This window comes from Bubalus kerabau, chromosome 3, assembly GCF_029407905.1.
Source record: "Bubalus kerabau isolate K-KA32 ecotype Philippines breed swamp buffalo chromosome 3, PCC_UOA_SB_1v2, whole genome shotgun sequence".
Taxonomy (NCBI): Eukaryota; Metazoa; Chordata; class Mammalia; order Artiodactyla; family Bovidae; genus Bubalus; species Bubalus kerabau.
The window spans coordinates 63405344-63428040 of NC_073626.1; the positions used below are offsets into that span (position 1 = coordinate 63405344).

Consider the following 22697-nt stretch of genomic DNA (forward strand, 5'->3'; position numbering starts at 1 on the left):
CCTTATAAATAATTAAATCATTTTTACTAGAGTTCATCTAGGAATATCTAATGAATGCCTACAACAACTTAATTAAAGTAAAAGAAGTGACAGACCAGAAAAAAAAAAAAAATATGATGTAAGCAGCACTGTGTAATGGGCAGTTTGGGTCTAAAGGTTCTAATCACCATATAAATCATTCAAGAAAGTCACTGTAAATCTCTCAGCCTCAGTTTCCACTTCCATTGTATGGAAATAGTAATGCCCAGTACAATTACTTAAAAGAGAAATTTTCTGAATGTGTACAGATAAAAGCAAACTTAGAAAATGTGACCACTTCATAAAAATACAAGATGATGACATCAGAACTAAAGACAACTATTAATAAAATGATTCCCTAATAAAACAAGAAATAAAAAGTTCAAACCTCTTTTTAAAAGAGCTTTTTCTTTCCTCAATTTTCTCAAAGGGTCATTAATTAACCCAAAGGCAAGCTCTCAGGGGAGGTAAAAAAAGAAGGTAGAAAATAGTTGGCTTGCAACATTTCCTGACAATGGTGGACAGTTGGGAGAGATACACAGGGTTAGTTGAGGCTGACAGAGATTTCTCTGATAAGCAGCAAAAATGTGAACTTGAGCAACTTAGTTTCACGTGCTTGCAATTTCCTGACAGAATCCATCGCCCATCATAAAGTTTGCCCCAAAACAGTATCAGAATCCCCATTTTCACTCAATGACTTATTTTCATTAAATGGCTTTAAAATTAAGGTTTACATATATGAGCAGGTTATTAATATCATGCCAAGAAACTCTAGGGAAGCAGGTGAAGAAGAAAGAGGGAGGGCCAGCAGATAGGAAGGGAGAAGGGAGATAGAAAAGGAGGGTCAGGATGAAGGAGAAGAGAGGAGGGAGCACAGAAGAGGGGGAGGAAAAGGAAATTTTTAAAAGGGAAGGGAAGGAGGAAGAGGGAAAGGGAGGGGAAGAGGATGTGAGAGAGACAAGAGGATGTGAGCAGACAAGCAGGAAGATGCCCTGTGGACGCACTTCTAACCCAGTGTTCTTTAGGGGCAGTTGCAGGGAATGGGACCTTGACCACCGAGGAGAGAGAACCAGCCGAACAATGACAAGAACACTTTTCAAACCGTCCAAATGAACTAAGTTATTTGGCTGCTTTCAGCATCGACTTCTCCATGATAAAGCATGTTGAATGTATTTTGGCTGACTCTGGCTGACCAGTGAGGTTTCACCAAAAGGAACTTCCGAAAAATGATCATATACATATATAGAAAGAAATGTGTATTATATTGTCTGAATGTTATTTCAGAGCTATAATTCCAGTCACATTTACTTTTCATTTTTTTCAAAAAAAAAAAAAAGCTACAGTCAACATTTATATGATGTAAAACAGATGCTTTAATTATAAATTCTATGTATTTGCTCTTTTCCTCCATAATATCTATCCTATAAACCTTGGGCCTTAATCAGGAGAAATCAACATAGGGGTTGCTTTCTAAATAAAAATGACAGAATCTATGCATGTATATTATTTATGATAAGAAAAAAGAACCAATATAGCCAGACCCACACTATGTTCAGTTCATGAAAATAACCTGTATTATTTGGTAAAGGGTTGTGAAGTGAAGTGAAGTCGCTCAGTCGTGTCAGACGCCTAGCAACCCCATGGACTGCAGCCTACCAGGCTCCTTCGTCCATGAGATTTTCCAGGCAAGAGAACTGGAGTGGGGTGTGATTGCCTTCTCCAAAAAGGTTGTGAAGATGGTTACAAAGATGAAGGGAGAAATAGGATGTAAGCTTTTAAACGTAAAAGCAGACTGGGACAGACTGAAAGGGGCCTTCATTCAGGTTAAGCAGTTGGGACTTCATCTCTGGTCATGAGAACATCGTTAAGGAAACTTAAACAGAATACCAGGATCAAAAGATGCTTCAGAAAGAGAAAAGTGTTAGAAACATGTAAGATGTTTTGCAGGTCTAAGAGCTAAATGATGAGCAAAAGTGATGACCTGAGTACCCCAGACCACACTTGTGACAGCTTGTCAAAGTACAAGTGGAAAGCAGGGATGGATGCAAGAAACATTAGCAAGGAAGAACTTCTAGGACCTTCTGCCTGGTGACTAATCACTGGCTAATATTAGGGGTGTGCAGTAGGAGAGATAAAGAAAAATAGAAAATGAGAGGGCGGAATATGAAATTATTTCCAGAGCGACAGAGAGAATGAAGGTACCATAATAGAAACAGAGGTGCAATTGACATCACTTAGTGAAAAAGTTCCTTTTCTTTTTTGTCAAATTGAGGTAAGACAGTCTAGTCAAGGAGAAATGATCCAAAGGCTGTTAAATATAAAGTTTGAGCTCTGCTTTGAGATAGAAGATGCAGACAGGGAAGCAGTATGGTTTTAAAGGCTCTCCAGGTGTTGCAAACAGGAAGTCAGGACTGAGAATCATTTTGCAGGATGGTCTGTGACGAGGGCACACCCACCCAAACCTTGTCCTTGGGGTCACAGGACAAATAGTAACTGTAAGGCTCCAATCACGTTTAATGGGGGGAAGCCTTATAATCTAGTGCTGCTTATTAGTTTCGTAGCCTTATTAATTGTTGCTTATTAATAGCCTTATTAAGTGTTGCTTATTAGCCTTAATAATCTAGTGTTAATTATTAAGCCTTATAATCTAGTGTTGCTTATTATAGCATTATTTCAAAATATATGTAAAATGAGAACTGTATAACATACCTTAAGAATAAGAAAACTGTTCATTTTCTTCTTAAAATTTGAACACAAAAATTAAATGGAATTTTAATTTCATTTCTTCTGCCTTTTGTTCCCATCTTTTCCATTTTACCCCACATCATCCCACTCAAACAACTTAAGGCTACAAACGCTTCTGGCCTCAGTTCCCTCATCTGTAAGAATGAGTTTATCTGCTTTCCTTCTTCCCCTAGGGGTCTGTGGTGAAATCACAGCAAAATGAAAAATCACAGCAAAATGAAAAATCACAGCAGAAGTGCTTTGTGAATTATAAAATAGGTCAACCAATGTAAAATACCATTATTATAACTAAGCCTAGGGTGTAATTTTTAACTTTTTCAATTACTCTCCATAAGAAAAACATGCCTTTGCTTCTTAGCCTGTATACACTATTTAAACTTTATGTAAGTTTGGCAATATAGTCACCATAAATTAATGCATACAGGAAAACAAAAATAGGGAGTGCCAATGTTTTATTTTTCCTAATTACTTTTCCTTTTCTTCTGAATCATAGCTAATTTACAATGTTGTGTTAGTTTCTGGTGTACAGCAAAGTGATTCAGTTTTACATATATATGTGTGTGTGTGTATGTATTCTTTCCCATTATAGCTTATTACAACTTATTACAAGACACTGAATATAGTTTACTGTTCTATACAGTAAATCCTTGTTGCTTTATTTTATATACAGTAATTTGCATCTGCTAATCTCAAACTCCTAGTTTATCCTTCTCCCCTACAATCTTTCCCCTCTGGTAATCATAAGTTTGTTTTCTATATTTTTTATAATTTTCAAATCACAATTTTTCTGACTTTTCACTTTAAACCTAAGATATTTCTGGAGAAATTTTACTGAAGTCACTTTAATATTTTTGCTTATTATGAACACTGATTCATTAGTTTTCATTAGGGTATGGATATAATTTGGTAACAATTTTCTGTAACAAGAAAAATGAGACAAAACAGTCCTACAGCTTGCCAAAGGTATTTAGACATCTTCAGAAACCAGAAGCAGCAGGAGGAGACCTCATTGCTTCCTCATTAATCCAGGCACTCTTCCTTCAGAAGAAAGGAATTTTTAATTAGCACTTTTTTTAACGTGAATTTTATTTCCCTTTAGATGTTTATTATTACACCAAATGACAACAGTAAATGCAGCTGCTGATACTGTAAATGGCATTCTCATGCACCTGGGATTCCAATGCTTGTTAAACTTTAGAAGTACCTTTCTACAAAATTAAGCACATTGTTGTTCAGTCATTTCAGTCCTGTCTGACTCTTTGCAACCCCATGGACTGTAGCCACCAGATTCCTCTGTCCTTAGGATTGTCCAGGCAAGAATCCTGGAGTGGGTTGCCATTCCCTTCTCCAGATCTTTCCAAGCCAGAGATGGAACCCCCATCTCCTGCACTGGCAGCGGATTCTTTACCACTGAGCCACCAGGGAAGCATAAGTTTGCATCAATCTTTTTTAAATCTGAAATGCTCAGTAGACACCTTTGTTTATATATATTTTGGGTTTTTTTAATCTCAAAGATAATTTTATAAGAAAGGCTATTTCTAGAGCTTACTAGTCTATTAGTAACAAAGTTAGTGAAGAAAGTTTCAAAATGTTATATGAAACCAAACCAACTTCACTTTTACCTTACCATTAAAGGCCCAAGTGGGAGATCATGTAAACCTGTGAGGTCACAGTGCATTCAACAACCACAATGGCTGGTCACAAAGTAGACATCCACCCTCACAACCGAAAAACAGGAAATATATCAAGCCAACAGTCAACATTACTGCATTTTCCATGGTAAAAACACTTAAAGTTTATAATTTTGTCACCTATCTTTACACCACTAAACTCAGAGAGTTGCCACAGAGTTAAGAGCAACATTTGCAAAACACTCCATCAACATGAAAGCATTTAAATGCTAATTCTTGTTTCTGTAACTCTTGACAAAAGACAACACGTATTTTCAAAACTATTAGAATTATTAAGAGCACTCTGAGAGCAACTAAAATCCTCTGCAATATAAAGGCATACACTTAAAACTATCTGGAGACAAAAAGAAATTTTATTAACAAAAAAGGCTGAAAATATGATTACATCAAATGAGAAGGCAGTAAATGCTTCCTGAAGTTAATGATTATTTTTATCACTTTGGAAAATCTGTGCTCAGGTCTCATAAAAAGCAATGATGCTGGAGAAAGCAAAATTGAGTTCACTACAGAGATCGAGGTCTAATTTCCACCAACTGCTTCCAACAGATTTACTGCTGCAAAGGTTGTCACCAAAATGAATGATAATCAACAACTCTCAGAAAGAATAAATCCTGATGAATATTATTAGAGTCAAGGAAAAATACTTAATCATCTTCAAATTAGGTATGTATGAATAGGAAAAAATGGTTCTAAAAAGCACTGACCATTAAAATTATCCTCCCTCCCCTCCCCCAAAAACAATACTTTAAAATACAGGAAAAAAAAAAAAAAACACAAAAATATGTTGCTACGATTTATAAGAGCTAGGAACAGTTCTCCCTGTTGGAAACAAGATTTAAACATCAAAAGACAGCCAGTGAACACTGATTATATCAGTATTTCTAACGCTAAAAAAGGTGGTGGGTGGTGAGAATGATGTCAGCGTTTGGTGACGTGAGAGACAACTTTTAATCCAATAATGACAATAACTCTGTTCCAAATCCTGTGCAACGCGAAACGTTGGCAATTTGAAACATAACTGAAAAGACCTGTAGTGAGTGAAAACTCAGCAAACACCCTTGTTCTTTCTGAACAATGACCCAAATAATGGATCACTATAAAAAGAACAGATGACACATCCAATTCATCTGTTCAGCCTCCAATGTACACAGGTTTGACAGACTCAGAGATAAGACACAATGAATCTCCTACGACAGAATGGTCATTTTAGTCATCAGAATGTCTGGAAAAGGAGCAGACGAGGAGGGACAGAATCAGACTGAGAGGCGTAAAGAATGAGGGAGGGCTTTGGGGAGAGCGAAAAACACGGGTATTTAAGTAAGTCTGTGAAGCAAAAAAGACGACTACAGGAAAGGCTAACTTTAACTGGTATAGGACAGAAAGAAGTTCAGAGATGAAACTGACCAAGTCCCGGGAGCCCGCAGAGGCTGCGCGGTGTTCCGCCGGACTAGCCTTTGTTGATCTCCCTCTTTCCCCTAATTTTAAGCACAGGTCTGCTTTTAAGCGCTCCCTATGAAGAAGGGAGAAGGGGGAACTGGGTGATGAGCAGTACGGGGGCTCACCTCCCCCAAATATTTCATCCACCCAGAATCTAACTCGCCCAGTGAGGGGGAGGGAAGGTTAGAAGGAACGGATAGAAAGACGCCGGGATCTTTTGCAGAGGTCGCTCCCTATGGGAAATCGCAGGGTGGGTGCGCTTGATGGCGGAGGGGACCAACTCCCCTTCCAAGTGTGGCCACTTACGAAGACGCGCTGGGCACGAAGAAGTCCACCGCGAAGCCGAAGTAACTTCCCTCTGGGCCGGAGTACTCCGCAGGACTCTCCACATCTAGATTGAAGGCGCCGCAAAGAGGCAGCAGGATTCCGGGGAGAAGAAGCAGGAGGCGGCGGGGGCGAAGGCGCAGTCGCCGCCGCGGCAGAGAAGCCATCGTCGAAGTGCGCGCGGGGCGCCGAGCCCGGAGTCGCGGCCACCCCTCCCGGAGCGCACGGAGCCCGCGGCCCGCCGCCTGCGCGCGCCGAAACTTGCCAGCTGCTCGCTTCCCCGCGAGTCCCGGACACCGCTGGGGGAGGAAGGAGGGCCGAGCTGCTGAGCGGCCGCCCGGGAAGTGGGGCGCAGGGCGCGCGGGGCGGGGACAGCAGCTCGGGCGGCCCCCGCCTCCCTCCAGCTCGGCCGCTCAGCGTCGCGCCTCGGGCTCGGGACTGCCGGGACGGGCGCCGCACCCCCGGCCGGGGTCCTGCCTCGGCCAGTGGGAGGAGGCAGAGCAGGAGGAGGAGCCGCCCTGGAGGCTGAGCCAATTCGCAGGAGGAAGTGGGGGAGGAGAGTCAGACTCGGACTGGGACGAGGCGAGCACACTTCCGTGCGCGCTGGCTATCGCCTCCTGTCCCAAGAACGGGGCTCAAGGATGGAGGCCCCAAACCCTCAGAGCCCGGGTCAGCGGCAGCGCTCCTAGACTAGGGCCTCAGACCCAGAACCGGAGTTGGGGGGGTGGGGGATGGTGAACGATGGTCGGTGGAGGAGATGCTCGACCGTCCCAACCCGCCCGCGCCCCACGGAGTGCCAAGGGCAGCCGGATTCCGTCGGCAACTCTTGTGCGACTTTTATTTAAAAATGAGTAAAGCTTTGTCCGTTTCTCCTGTTTCTGGTAGTTTAAAGCCCTCAGGCACTCACAGACGAAACTCTGTAATTAATGGTCGTTCTCCTCCCCAATTCTAGCCCACACTCAAACACTGAACTTAATTATAAACTTTCAGAATGCTAGCGCAGCCTCTTCCAGGCGAGTCGTATTAAAGCTGATCTTCAGCCGACCGCGAAAGGATGGGCAGGGCAAAGAACCGCACTAATCGTTTTAAATTACGTCAGATTAGTCAAAACCTTATTCCTAGTTTATTAGTGTAGAAGTACGAATGTGTGATCACTGACCTAGAGCCGGACATCCTGGAATGTGAAGTCAGGTGGGCCTTAGGAAGCATCACTATGAACAAAGCTAATGGAGGTGATGGAATTCCAGTTGAGCTAGTTCAAATCCTAAAAGATGATGCTGTGAAAGTGCTGCACTCAATATGCCAGCAAATTTGGAAAACTCAGCATTGGCCACAGGACTGGAAAAGGTCAGTTTTCATTCCAGCGCCAAAGAAAGGCAATGCCAAAGAATGCTCAAACTACGGCATGATTGCACTCATCTCACACGCTAGTAAAGTAATGCTCAAAATTCTCTAAGCAAGGCTTCAGCAATATGTGAACCATGAACTTCCAGATGTTCAAGCTGGTTTTAGAAAAGGCAGAGGAACCAGAGATCAAATTGCCAACATCCGCTGGATCATCAAAAAAGCAAGAGAGTTCAAAAAAAAAATCTATTTCTGCTTTATTGACTATGTCAAACCCTTTGACTGTGTGGATCACAATAAACTGTGGAAAATTCTGAAAGAGATGGGAATACCAGACTACCTGACCTGCCTCTTGAGAAACCTATATGCAGGTCAGGAAGCAACAGTTAGAACTGGACATGGAACAACAGACTGGTTCCAAATAGGAAAAGGAGTATGTCAAGGCTGTATATTGTCACCCTGTTTATTTAACTTATATGCAGAGTACATCACGAGAAACGCTGGGCTGGATGAAGCACAAGCTGGAATCAAGATTGCCAGGAGAAATATCAATAACCTCAGATAGGCAGATGACAACACCCTTATGGCAGAAAGTGAAGAACTAAAGAGCCTCTTGATGAAAGTGAAAGAGGAGAGTGAAAAAGGCTTAAAGCTCAACATTCAGAAAACTAAGATCATGGCATCAGGTCCCATCACTTCATGGGAAATAGATGGAGAAACAGTGGAAACAGTGCTGCTGCTGCTGCTGCTGCTAAGTCGCTTCAGTCGTGTCCGACTCTGTGCGACCCCATAGACGGCAGCCCACCAGGCTCCCCCCATCCCTGGGATTCTCCAGGCAAGAACACTGGAGTGGGTTGCCATTTCCTTCTCCAATGCATGAAAGTGGAAAGTGAAAGTGAAGTCGCTCAGTCGTGTCCAACTCTTAGCGACCCCATGTACTGCAGCCTACCAGGCTACTCTGCCCATGGGATTTTCCAGGCAAGAGTACTGGAGTAGGGTGCCATGCAAACAGTGGCTGACTTTATTTTTCTGGGCTCCAAAAATCACTACAGATGGTGATTGCAGCCATGAAATTAAAAGACGCTTACACCTTGGAAGGAAAGTTATGACTAACCTGCTGCTGCTGCTGCTAAGTCGCTTCAGGCGTGTCCGACTCTGTGCGACCCCATAGATGGCAGCCCACCAGGCTCCCCCGTCCCTGGGATTCTCCAGGCAAGAACACTGGAGTGGTTTGCCATTTCCTCCTCCAATACATGAAAGTGAAAAATGAAAGTGAAGTCGCTCAGTCGTGTCCGACCCTCAGCGACCCCATGGACTGCAGCCTTCCAGGCTCCTCCATCCATGGCATTTTCCAGGCAAGAGTACTGGAGTGGGGTGCCAACCTAGACAGCATATTAAAAAGCGGAGACATTACTTTGCCAACGAAGATCCGTCTAGTTAAGGCTGTGGTTTTTCCAGTAGTCATGTATGGATGTGAGAGTTGGACTATAAGGAAAGCTGAGTGCCGAATAATTGATGTTTTGAACTGTGGTGCTTGGACTGCAAGGAGATTCAACCAGTCCATCCTGAAGGAGACCAGTCCTGGGTGTTCACTGGAGGGACTGATGTTGAAGCTGAAACTCCAATACTTTAGCCACCTGATGCAGAGAGCTGACTCATTTGAAAAGACCCTGATGCTGGGAAAGATTGAGGGCAGGAGGAGAAGGGGACGACAGAGAATGAGATGGTTGGATGGCATCACCAACACAATGGACATGGGTTTGGGTGGGCTCCGGGAGTTGGTGATGGACAGGGAGGTCTGGTGTGCTGCAGTCCATGGGGTCGCAAATAGACACGACTGAGCGACTGAACTAAACTGAAGGATTTTAGACTTGGAAGAAGGAATATGCACCTGAGGTCCCTTGGGGCTAGCTTGCTATTGGTGTTTTCCACCTCGCCCAGGCCCTGGAGCAGGATTGAGAACTGAACCTTGACCTTTTCTTTTGTATTCACAACTCTTAGCACCTTGCTAGGCAGTTAGCAAGTAATCAATAAAATGTTGAAGGAATGAATGAAATGAGATGAAATCTGAGATGAAATCACAAGTAAACTTTGCCCAGAGACGTGACTTCCTCATATTGTGTATCGTGTGCTATAAAGAATTTGGTGAACAGGATAAGAGTATAAATGCATTGTTTGGATTTTTAAAACAGTTTAAAAAGTACTAAAACAGTACTTTTGAATTTGAACCTAAAAGCTCTTAATCCTGTGCTGGGATAATGTATGTAAACTGAAATATCTAATTTGAATGTATAGTACTTAATTGCATCATATACTTTGACTTTTAAATGTGACTAATAGTTATACAACACAACCTTAGGCATGTTTTATAATGTAAGATCCAACACTTGCCTAAAGGAAATTACTATCTGAGATTTCCTTTAGGCAAATGTTGGACCATACGTTATAAAACATGCCTAAGGTTGTGTTGCATACTTGTATATAAATATAAATTTACCTTTTTCCTTGCCATGTTCTCTGGTACACAAAACAGGCCATGGGTATGTACACACAAACCCAAAGGGTCATCTATGCCTTAAAAGCCTGAGAATCATTTCCCTTGGAAATCCACCGAGATAGGGAGAGAAGCTGAAACTTGAGTGAATGAAGACCACATTTCTTTGAGGAGACAAACAGGGTAAGCCAGTACCTTAACCCCCAGGGTTGTGAATGCAGACACGTTTGTTACAGAGTAGTCAGGCTTGAGCAGTCATCTGTCCAGCACCTTGCAGACTGAGGAATAAGTCGCTTTAGTCATGTCTTACACTTTTCAAACCCATGGACTGTCCATGGGATTCTCCAGGCAAGAATACTGGAGTGGGTTGCCATGCCCTCCTCCAGGGGAATCCCAACCCAGGGATCGAACCTGTGTCTCCTAATGTCTACCTGCATTGGCAAGGGGGTTCTTGACCATTAGCACCACCTGAGACGTGTGTATACCAATTCAGCCCATGCTTATTCAGAATCCACAATGTGCCAGGTATTATGCGCACAGGAGAGGGCAAGAGCATATTTTATGCTACAAGGAAAAACTGTGCTATCCCCCATTCCCGTGGCATTCTTTAAAACTACATTATAACAATTTTCCAACTTAAGAGAACTAGATATCAACATTAAGTATAATCATTTTTAAATCAAGAAAATTAAATAGTAAAAATATATTTACTTTGAATTTACCCCATACTTCTTTGTCCTATGCTTAAAATCCTGAATCCACTGACTTCTATAAATTCAAATGCCTGAGTTCAACTCCTGGCTTCACCAAATACTAGTTAGTTGTGTGATGCTGGGCAAATCACTCCAATCATTATGTGCCTGTTTTCTTTTCAAAGAAAGCTCAGTTCTGTTACCATAAAATAAGAGGAATTTCAAATTTTTATCTTTCAACCAACATCAAGGAGGATTCAGTTCATAATCCACAGAAACCCTTTGGAAATCCTCTTTTTCCGCCCTCCATTTCTCGAGCCCTTAATCCACTAAACCCAACTCTACAATGTTTGTTGCTATTGCTTTCCAGCTATTTATTAAGGAGATCAACTTGGCCTTGGCCTTTCCAGCTTCACTCCCTTCTGGGTGAAGGGATTCATTTCTTTTTATTGAGATAACACTGGCTTATTACATTATACAAGTTTTATGGGTACAACATTACATTTCTACTTCTATATACCCTACAGAATTGCCTTTTCCTATCTGTATCACAAAAGATACCCAGCTAGCACGTGGGTGTGTGGAACAGAAGAGAAGGAAGGCAAAAAACTTGTCTTTCTGGGCTTTCTTTCCTAATCTGCTCCTTCAGGGATAGGGTTGTCCAGGTCTCTTTGATTCACTGCATTTCTCATTCTACACATCGCTAACATTATCTTACTCATTGTCATGATCTTACTGCTCCGAACCTCACAAAGTAGCTTTAACTATATTAAATCAATTAAATCAATTACTCAGTGTCCCCAAAGTGCCATCTTTGTTCACAGGGTCTCTGTCTTCCTAGAAAACATTAGATCTCATCAACCAGCCTACATCCTTCTGCAACTTCAACCTACACAATGTCCTCTCTCTGGCTGCTTCCTACTCTTCTTTCAAGATGAATATCAGTCATCATCATGTTCTCAGGAAGCCTTCTATCAGGAACCATGATTTTTGTTTTTGTATCCTCTGAGCTCAGTTCTGGACAAGGCACTGGCACCCCACTCCAGTGCTCTTGCCTGGAAAATTCCATGGATGGAGGAGCCTGATAGGCTGCAGTCCATGGGGTCGCTAAGAGTCGGACACAACTGAGTGACTTCACGTTGACTTTTCACTTTCATGCATTGGAGAAGGAAATGGCAACCCACTCCAGTGTTCTTGCCTGGAGAATCCCAGGGACAGGGGAGCCTGGTGGGCTGCCGTCTATGGGGTCACACAGAGCCAGACACGACTGAAGCGGCTTAGAAGCAGCAGCAGCAGCTAGGCTTGTCATAGCTTTTCTTTTAAGGAGTAAGCATCTTAATTTCATGGCTGCAGTCACTGTCCACAGGATTTTGGAGCCCAAGAAAATAAAGTCTGTCATTGTTTCCATTTTTTTTCCCCATCTATTTGCCATGAAGTGATGGAACTGGATGTCATGATCTTTGTATTTTGAATGCTGTGTTTTAAGCTATCTTTTTCACTCTCCTCTTTCACCTTCATCAAGAGGGATCAAATCCAAGCCCACCAGGGAATTCCCAAAACCTCTAATTCTTTTTTCCTTCAGCTTTATGATAAATTTAAATACTCATAATCAGATGATCTTTAAAAAATAAAGTCTACAAAGTCATGCATATTTTTATTTTTTTCCTTGGAAAAAATGGCAAGAAAATGTCATTAATGACAAAACACAGCATTTGTATAATACACATGTATGTATAGGTCCTGAAATTTTTCCTTAGATACATGATTTAATCCTACTATTGTTTAGTACTATGTCACCTAAATGATTATTAAAGTATTTTCTTATAAAACATTATCTCCAAAAAATGAAAAAAATTATCTCCATGTCCCAAAAAGACATAGATAGCTAGACATATGTCTACAAAACACAATTTTGCAGAAGAAATTTTAATATATAAAACTTTTTCTTGTTCTATTAAATAAACAGCTAAAACAATCTGATATATAACTCGAATAAAACAAACTCATTCACATTACATTTTCTTTCCACTTACAGAAACACTCCACTTAACTAGTTTAATTAAAGAATATGTTAATCATTCACTTATTCATCATATAGATGTTGCCTCTTTGTAACAATGTAGTTACTACATGTGGGTAATTTTACCCCATTTTACAGATGAAAAGAGTAAGTTTGGAGATGTTAAAGTATGCTCCCTTCAAGAGGTGGAGCTCAGTTCCCCTTCCCTTGAGTATGGACTAGACCTCGTGAATTACTTTCAATGAATAGGATTAAAAAATTTTGTGATGGTGCAACTTTGTTGACTAGGTCATAAAAGGTGTCCTTTTGCTCTTCCAGATGGGAGGCCAGATGTCTTGAAGTGGGAACTTACAAGCTGCCCTGTGGAGAAGTCCACATGGTGAGAACCTGGGGCCTCTTCCTAACAGCCATGGGAGTGAGCCCTCTTCAAAGTGGCTCCTTCTTCCCAGTCAGGCCTTCAGATGCTAGCAGCCCCCACCAACATCTAATCTGAAGAGAGACGCTGAGCCAGATACTATCCATCTAAGCTATGGTATAATTGTTAGATAATAAATATTTGTTGCTTTAAGCCAGTACATTTTGGGGATATTCAGCAATAGAAAACTAAAACAAAGAGTTTAGAGCAGATATGTAATTTGCTAAGGTCACAGACCCGGGAAATGTAAGAGATGTGTCAGCCAGTCAACTATAGCTAATCATGTAATTTACTGTTGAACGGGGACACTTTAGAGAGTAACAGGGATAGTGATAATATTTATATTGGTACAACAGCTATATACTGGAACTATCTAGGGCAAACTGGGACATAGATTCACTCTATACAGCCTATGCGCTTTACTGCAACAGAACATTGTCTTCTATATAAATTACTGGATACAGTGTGACTTACCCAACAATGGAAGTATAGCACAGGGAAGGTATAAACCATGTACTCTGACAGAGACTACTAGCTGTCTACCAAATATTCATTGTTCCCATTGGTAATACTCCCACACTGTGTGATGCCAATAATGTGTCTAGCCAGGAAAAAAAAAAAAAAAACCTGCATTTGCCACCTCCCTTATAGATGACCAGAAGACGTCAGCAGAAGTTATCAGGTGGAGGTACTTAAGAAACCACTTAGAAGAGGGCTAGCTTAACTGTCAGGAGCCCTTTTTCCTTCTCAGTTTCTTTCCTGCTGACACTTGGGACATGGATATGGTGGTTGTAGCTGCAGCAGCCTCATTGCAAACATGAGGAGGCATACTTGGTAATGAAGGTCATGATTTAAGAATTACAGAGCAGAAGGTCTGGGCTTCTGCAAACCAGGGACCCATTGTTTCTGCCTTAGTAAATTTTTCTCTTATGTGAAAGAAAAAATATGCCTCTATCTTTGTTTAAGTAGATATTACAAGGGTTTTCAGTTATACCTTGATTAACCTAATCCTAATTGATATACCCACCTTAATTCCTCAAGCAATAGATTTAAGTTTTGAGCACCAAACATTTGTATACTTACTCTGTTTTAATAGAAATTGTTCTCAATATATTGAACACCCTTCCTACTTTTTAAAGTAGCTAAAATAAAAGCACTGACAGTTTTCTTGATGATACAAGGTTATTATTATTTATAGAAAGGAGAGTCAGCTCACTTTTTAGTGCCTAATAGAAAATCCCATGGATGGAGGAGCCTGGTGGGCTACAGTCCATGGGGTCACTAAGAGTTGGACACAACTGAGTGACTTCACTTTCACTTTTCACTTTCATGCATTGGAGAAGGAAGTGGCAACTCACTCCAGTGTTCTTGCCTGGAGAATCCCAGGGATGGGGGAGCCTGGTGGGCTGCCATCTGTGGGGTCACACAGAGTCGGGCACGACTGAAGTGACTTAGCAGCAGCAGCAGCAGAGTTTTATATGCCCCATGGAAGCTCATTCAACTATTTGTATTAAATAAACCAGGTATGAATTAAGTCTGCTAAGTGATACTCTTAGATGGGTTAGTTTGTTCCTTTTAAATGAGTCATTAGAGGGTTTTTTTCTTCTAAACTCTCTACTCTTACTTCTTCTTAAAACTTGAAAATTAATTAAAGACTTCCACCTGACAATAATTATGGCAGGGGATTTTCATGATATGTTAAATCTCTGGATTTAATAGGAAATTATTACATTCAGAAAGGAGTTAGATGCCGAGCTCTTAATCACATAATTGTATTAGGTTTAGCTCATAGAAATATAAAAGAATTAAATAAAAGGTTTGGTACATATTCAGCATTTTTGTGAAGCAGAAAAGCATTTCCATAGTTTTTCTTTTGAGTTCTGAAAAAGTAAATTAATAGTATTATGTAATTATTAATAGTAAATTAATACTATTATAGGCAGAAATAAGATACTCTAAGAAACTGAATTAACTTTTTTATTCTAACTATTTCAAGTTAGTTATTCTATTTCAGTTCAGAATATCCTTATCATTAAGTAAACAACATTTTTGAACAGTGATTGTAATAAAATGCTTCCATTAGAGAATAAATATTTTCATACATGTAAAATGTCTAGCATAAATACATGGAAGAAAGCTTCAAGGACAACCTAACAATTACATCTGACCCAAAATGCAATAGTAAATGACATTCACAAAAAGAATTCAAGCTAAGGCTGGATGATCATTTGATAGGGATATAATAGACCTTTCTATAAGTATGGAAATACTCTGTACCTATACTGTCTCTAATATTTATATTAGCTACATGTGGCTATTGAGCACTTGAAATATGGCTAGTATCACTGAGAAGGTAAATTTCAAATTGTATTTAATTTTAATAGCCACATGTGGCTAGTGACTCTCAAACTGGATGATATAGTTTTAGATGGTATTCATGGGGGGTGAAAGAATTAATTTTGATGGATTCTAAACTCCCTCCCACCTTTATATCACCATAGCTGCAAAAATGTGCAATTAAACTTTATTTCTTCTCCATTGTCTTCTCTGTTCAGCACCAAATTATCCCTGTTTCTAGTATCTAAAATTAACCAAGGAATTAATTTAATCATCACAGAACTATAATGTGCCAAATGCAGTGAGGGAAAAAAAACACAAGAGAATCTGTTCTGGTATTAATTTGGGGGGGCATTAATATTTTTTACCTTCTCGATTTTCCTCTTACTACCCTATTTATTTAACCTATACGCTGAGCACATCATGAGAAATGCCGGGTTGGATGAGTTATGAGCCAAAATCAAGATAGGTGGGAGAAATCTCAGCAACCTCAGAAATGCAGATGATACCACTCATGGCAGAAAGCGAAGAGGAACTAAAGATACTCTTGATGAGGGTGAAGGAGGAGAGTGAAAGAGCCGGCTTAAGACTAAATATTAAAAGAAACTAAGATCATGGCATCTAGCCTCATTCAGTTCAGTTGTTCAGTCGTGTCCGACTCTTTGCAAGCCCGTGAATCGCAGCAGGCCAGGCCTCCCTGTCCATCACCAACTTCCGGAGTTCAGTCAAACTCATGTCGATTGAGTCGGTAATTCCATCCAACCATCTCATCCTCTGTCATCCCCTTCTCCTCCTGTCCACAATCCCTCCCAGCATCAGGGTCTTTTCCAATGAGTCAACTTCGCATCAGGTGGCCAAAGTACTAGAGTTTCAGCTTTAGCACCATTCCTTCCAAAGAAATCCCAGGGCTGATCTCCTTCAGAATGGACTGGTTGGATCTCCTCGCAGTCCAAGGGACTCTCAGGAGTCTTCTCCAACACCACAGTTCAAAAGCCTCAATTCTTCAGCGCTCAGCTTTCTTCACAGTCCAACTCTCACATTCGTACATGACCACTGGAAAAACCATAGCCTTGACTAGACGGACCTTTACTTCATGGCAAATAGAAGGGGAAAAGGTGGAAGTAGAGAAAGATTTCCTCTTCTTGGGCTCCAAAATTACTGGGGGCAGTGACTGCAGCCATGAAATCAGAAGACGATTGCTTCTTGGCAGGAAAACGATGACAAACTTAGTGTGCTGAAAAGCAGACACATTACTCTGCAGACAAAGGTCCATATCAAGGCTATTATTTTCCTAGTGGTTATGTACAGCTGTGAGAGCTGGACTGTAAAGAAGGCAGAACACCAAAGAATTGATGCCTTTGAACTGTGTGCTGGAGAAGAGTCCTGAAAGTCCTTTGGACAGTCCCGCAAGGAGATGAAACCAGTCAATCTTAAAGGAGATCAACCCTGAATATTCACTGGAAGGACTGATGCTGAAGCTGAAGCTCCAATACTTTGGTCATCTGATGTTAACAGACGACTCACTAGAAAAGTCCCTGATGCCGGTAAAGATTGAGGCCAGGAGAAGAGGGTGTCAGAGGATGAGATGGCTGGACGGCATCACTGATGCAATGAACATGAACTTGGGCAAACTTCTGGAGATGGTGAGGGAGAGGGAGGCCTGGTGTGCTGCAGTCCACGCGGTCACAGAGAGTCAGACACACCTGGACGACTGAACAACAAGAACCTTCAATAACCCTTCTTTTCTGGACACCTCTCAAATATGATGTCCAGGTAGCAGCAGGCTGTGGACACCATATCTAAATGCAGGAACTCCCAGATTCACCAGAGATTTCTCTGCTTGGATAGAGTAAAGCCACGGGAATTGATGGGGTCATGCAGCAGCAATAAGGGTTCTGATCAGATTCAAGTTGATTTTAAAGTGATATTATCTGCACATGTGAGATGTGAGCTATAAGGAATTCCTACTGTTGCCAGCCTCCTTTGCAGTGTTTCCCAGGATTCTTAAAGCAGCTTCAGCCTATATGAAGTTCTTAGTCTTGCTTGTACTCCTGCATCTGGTCTGTTCATTCATCCCTGCAGATAAACTATCTCAACCCAGATATGGAACATGCTCCCTTTCACATCGATTCCACAAAGCAACCTAAATGCAAGGTAGCAGGATTCTGTAAAAAGTTGGAGGGTAATAGTGGGATGGGCTGTGTTGCAGCTAAATATTAAAAAGCCCTGTTCCTTAAAGCCTTCAGCATTCCTACTGTGGGAATCTCTCGCAACCTGTGTTCCCTTCTCCAATTCCTGACCTCCCGTTATGTTAGTGCCCACGTCTACCAGGCCCTCTTCTGTCTCTTTTCTCATTCCCAAGCCCCTATTATTTCTTCACTCTGGTCCATGGCCATATCTAAATTGCTCTCAATTTTTCCTTCAGAATAATTCGGACTTCTCTGCTCTACCCTAATTTTTCAGATGTCCCGGACCTATATTGCCAGATTCAAAATTTCAAATAAAAAACTAAGTATAAAAAACATTCTTACCCTAAAAAAAGGATTCTACTTCCAGATTTTGAAGTAAAATTTTCTCTTTTTCATGTGACTACATAACTGTATATTATTATAGTTTCAAAGAAGACTGGGCCATGGTCCTAAAGTCAATAAAAGACATTATGGGGACTAGAAGACGAAACTCTTGAAGAGCATTTATCTTTTCATTAAATTATAGCCATAAACAATGAGTTAGATAAGATTTTGTAAACAAGTATTAGGCTCTCACAACCACTTACAATACTGTCTCCAATGAAAACAAGGTCATGAGCACTAGAAAATGGCATAACAGACACTGGGGGAAAAAGCATATAAAAATGAAAGCTGTATAGATTTAAAAAGTAACTAAAAATAGCTTGATCCATATCCCACCCCCGCTTCCCTCCCCTCTCTCTCTTCCTCTTCCAGCTCTGCTTCCTTCTTTTAGTTGTCTCCTCTCCTGTTTCAGGTTTCCCAGTTGACTAGAGAAGATAGCCACCTGTAACCTCAGGCTCTGTGTCATAATTTAGCAATTCCATTCTAGCTAAAATCCCAGTATAGCAACTCCAGGCAATGATTCGTTTGAGTTGGCTGTGTTTGTAATAATTGCTTACCCCTGAGCCGATCGCTGTGTTCAGTGAAGTGAGATATTAGGATTGGCCATGCATGCGTCAAGTAATCACTTCTGTAGCAAGAATGTGGCACAACACTGTTGTAGATAGGAGGTTCTTAATGATTTAGGATGCAGGAACGGAAGTTGTACAAAGAAAGGGGTGCAGCCAAGCATGCAAATACAATGTATGCGGTTTGTTCCACGTAAATCTTAGTATTTATTACATCAAAGGGGAAAATACCCCCACACAGGCCTCCAATTTTGACTTCTATTATTAATCAGTTATCTCAGTTATAAAATTTAAATATCCTCTCAGTTTTTATTACCATTATATAAACCTGATTTTGTTAGTTTTAAACTATGTGTGAAAATTGTTTGCCCATTGGTGTAACATTTTTGTGGTGGTCAAAAGGCAATGTTGGCTTAAAACTTTTTCTGGTATAATGAATGATAAATTTGTTTTTAGACACTGTGAACACTATGTCAATCTAACAAGCCATTTCCCCAGTTAATCTGAGTTGTGCGGCTGTGGTAGTCTGAATAGTGTGTCTTGGCGTCACCACACTTTGGTTGCTACCATATTTAGAGACTATTTTAGCCTTGACAGAAAAACATTTTTATAGGAATTTTATTGGCTAGAAAGCATAATTTGTGTTATTTTCTACTCCTGTTGCCTTGGTATATAGAAATTAAAAACCTGATGCTATTATCACGAATTGTTACTAAATGTGCTTCATGCGATAGAGTGAAAGACAAGCTTTTGCTGGGTTAAGTCACAGAGATTTGTGAACTAATTTTATAGTTCACAAAATCTATAATATAATCTGAAATATATCCTAGCCAATCCTGATAAATATAAATGTGTTAAGTTTCAAGGTATAATTTATAAATAAAAAGATTTACTATAATTAGACAAATACTATATACTTTACCTTATTACAATATGTATAATTTATGTTCTAGGCAAACATACATATGTCTGTGTGATTTCCTAAGAGTGATGGTTAAGTCTGCCTTTTTCCCAAGAGAAATGGGGAAAAATCATAATTTGGTGAGTGTCAAGAGAGCTGTCAAACTTAAGAATCATCAACACCATCTTTCTGTAGGTATCTATGATTTTTTTTTCTTACTCTATTTCAGTGACTTAAGTTTCACAAACAGCTCCTATAAAAGGGAAGCTTCTGAATATAAGTTATATTACTATATAAGAAGTTGGGGTTTTCACAGGTTATTTCACATCTACTGGGGCTTCCCAGGTAGCACGAATGGTAAAGAACCCACCTGCTGGTGCAAGAGACTTAAGAGACATGGGTCTGATCCCTGGGTCAAGAAGATTCCCTGGAGGAGGGCATGGCAATCCACTCCCATATTCTTGCCTGGAGAATCCCATGAACAGAGGAGCCTGGAAGGCTACGGTCCATGGGGTCTCACAGAATCAGACATGACTGAAGAGACTTAGCATGTGGAAAAGAAAATACAGGTTGGACTTGCCAAAGGATCCAGGGAGATAGCATTTGTTGAAAGCTTTATGGGTTTCCATCACCTTCTGAGAACAAAAGGGAACCACAAGAAGACTGAATTTGACTACATCTGCCACTGAGAAGCAGCGATCAGAAACTAAAATATCAGTGGTGTGATAATCTTTCTCTTCAATTAAATAATATTTCTTTCATGCTTTAATTCCTTGGTTTTCTAATGTTTCCTGGCAGTGGAACCCATTCTTCCAATGACACATTAGCAGAAATCACAAATACAAGATGGATAAAAGCAGGAAACAGACATTCAGAACATCATCATCCAGCACAACATAATAAAGCTCTGGCTTTAAAGATACACCTGTTAAAGTTCATGACACTCCTATCAAGGGTTGTACACATAAGTAGAAAACTCAGCTATTTCTCTCTAGTAGATTCACATTTCATCTTTCTAGAACTTCAGGATATTCATCTGCAGTTGGTCTTGTTCTTCATTCAAATAACCTTCCTGAGCATCTGCCTTTCCTATTTTCCTGCCTCCTCTTTTCACAGTGCTCAAAGAAACTTGCATACTCTTTTTCTCTTTCTGCCTCAGTTGTGCAGCCTTTAAAAGAATACCTATCCTCTTATTTCAAGACTTTAGCCCATATCAATTTTATCAGGCAAATGGGGAAGCATAAAAATAAACTTTTTGGTTTCTATTTTATGTTCTCTCTATATATATATTTGGTCTTTTTATGCAAATATTAAGAAAAGCTTCTGTCTGTACCTGGCCATTGCATGTGGCAATGCAAATGTACTTTGCACAGATGCAGGAGCACCCTTTGCAGGGGTGATGCACAGTTATGTGGCCACCTGCCTCAGGCCTGCTATGTGCTGAGGGAAATCTCACTAGGATATTCTCCCAAAGGACAGTCTGAAGTTCACCTTCATCTGGGGTCTTCATGTGAAAAGTGTGATCAGAATCCCAAGCCAGGCACTAAATCAGAATTTCTGGAGAGGGAACTTTGCATGTGCCTTGTTAACAATTTCCTTTGGGAGTTTTAGTTACCTGTTAATAAATAACAATCCTCCCCTCACCCCCAAACATAGTGGCTTAAAGCAGTGATTTTTTTTTTCTTTTTTGGCCACACCAAGCAGCATGGGGATCTTAGTTCCCCAATTAGGGATCTAACCTGTGCATCCTGCAGTGGAAGCAAGGAGTCTTAACCACTGGACTGCCAGGGAAATCCCAGCAATGATTTATTACTTCACATGATTCTAGGTGGGTTGACTGGCAGTTTCTCCTGGGCTCACTCTTGCAACATCTTTCTAGACTGGAAGGTCCAAAATGGCCTCACTCACATATTTGTCAGTTGGTGTTGGCTGTCAGTGGGGTGCCTCAGTTCTCTTTTTTTTGGTTTCTCATCCTTCACTTGCCTCCTGATACCAGAGGTGGCTTCCTTACAAGTGGCATTCTCAAGGCAATGTTCCAAGAGGGCAAAGGTGGAAACCGAAAGCTCTCAGGAGCCCTAGACTTTGTTGACATGTCATTTCTGCCATATTCTATTAGTCAAACAAGTTACAAGGTCAGACCAGGTTCAAAGTATGGGAAACTGATTCCTTTTCTTGACTGAAAGAGATACAAAGCATTTACAGCTACATTTCCCAACATACTATAATGTATAATACTTTCAGCCTTCATCATCCTGTATGTGGAAATGGAAACTTCTGAAATACAGTATTTGTGAGTTTCTTGTAAAGTTTGTTTATTTTTAGCTGTGCTGGGTCTTCATGGCTCTGCAGGCTTTTCTCTAGTTGCAGCAAGCAGGTGCTACTCTGTAGTTGTGATGCATGAGCTTCTCATTCTGGTGGCTTCTCGTTGCAGAGCACATGCTCTAGGCTGCATGGGCTTTGGTCGTTGCAACACGTAGGCTCAGTAGTTGTGGTTCCTGGGCTCTAACGCAGAGACTCAGTGGTTACGCTACAGGGGATTAGTTGCCCCAAGATCTTCCCAGATCATGGACCAAACCCATGTTGGATCAAACCCGTGTCTTCTGCATTGGCAGGCAGAATCTTTATCACTGGGCCACCAGAGAAGCCCCAGTAGGCTTTCCTTTTAAATGGAAGTTTCTGCCTTCATTTGCTACAAAAAAGCTGGTTTTCTTTCAGGTCCTGAAACTAAGATTGTCAAAAAAAGTTGTATCTACACTCACATTTTCAATCTACTCAAAATCAACTATGGAATTATTTTTTAAAAATAATTAATACAACAAGATTGCATATTTGACAGCTATTTTATCCAGACTTTTCTGATCAATTATTTTCCAAATTAAAAACAAGAAGGTCAGAATTGGGTAATGTAAGTTTAGTTTACTCTTCTACCAAAGCTAATCTTCAGTGATTTTGGTAACAAGTAGACTTAATTAAAAATGACAAAATTATAAAACAGAACACAGAAGGACTGACGACAACCTGAGAAATTAGGTATGGGCTGTAAGATTAAGGACCATTCTGGGAGGAAGGACCGAGTTGTCAGCTTTGCCTACAGTTGAAAGCCTGTTGTGAGTCAGTGACAGAGGCAATGTAGCCATCCA

General features: G+C 40.7%; 1 protein-coding gene across 2 annotated transcripts in view; it reads right to left on the reverse strand.

Moving 5' to 3' along the window:
* Positions 1-6681, reverse strand: part of ITGAV (integrin subunit alpha V) — a 104832-nt gene extending 98151 nt beyond the window's left edge. The window contains exon 1 of one of the 2 annotated variants that reach the window (XM_055571988.1): positions 6198-6681. In XM_055571988.1, the coding sequence (XP_055427963.1) occupies positions 6198-6382 (185 nt within the window). In that variant the 5' untranslated portion in view covers positions 6383-6681. The remainder of the gene's footprint in view (positions 1-6197) is intronic. The other variant, XM_055571987.1, reaches the window with a different exon arrangement.
* Positions 6682-22697: the final 16016 nt, after the last annotated feature.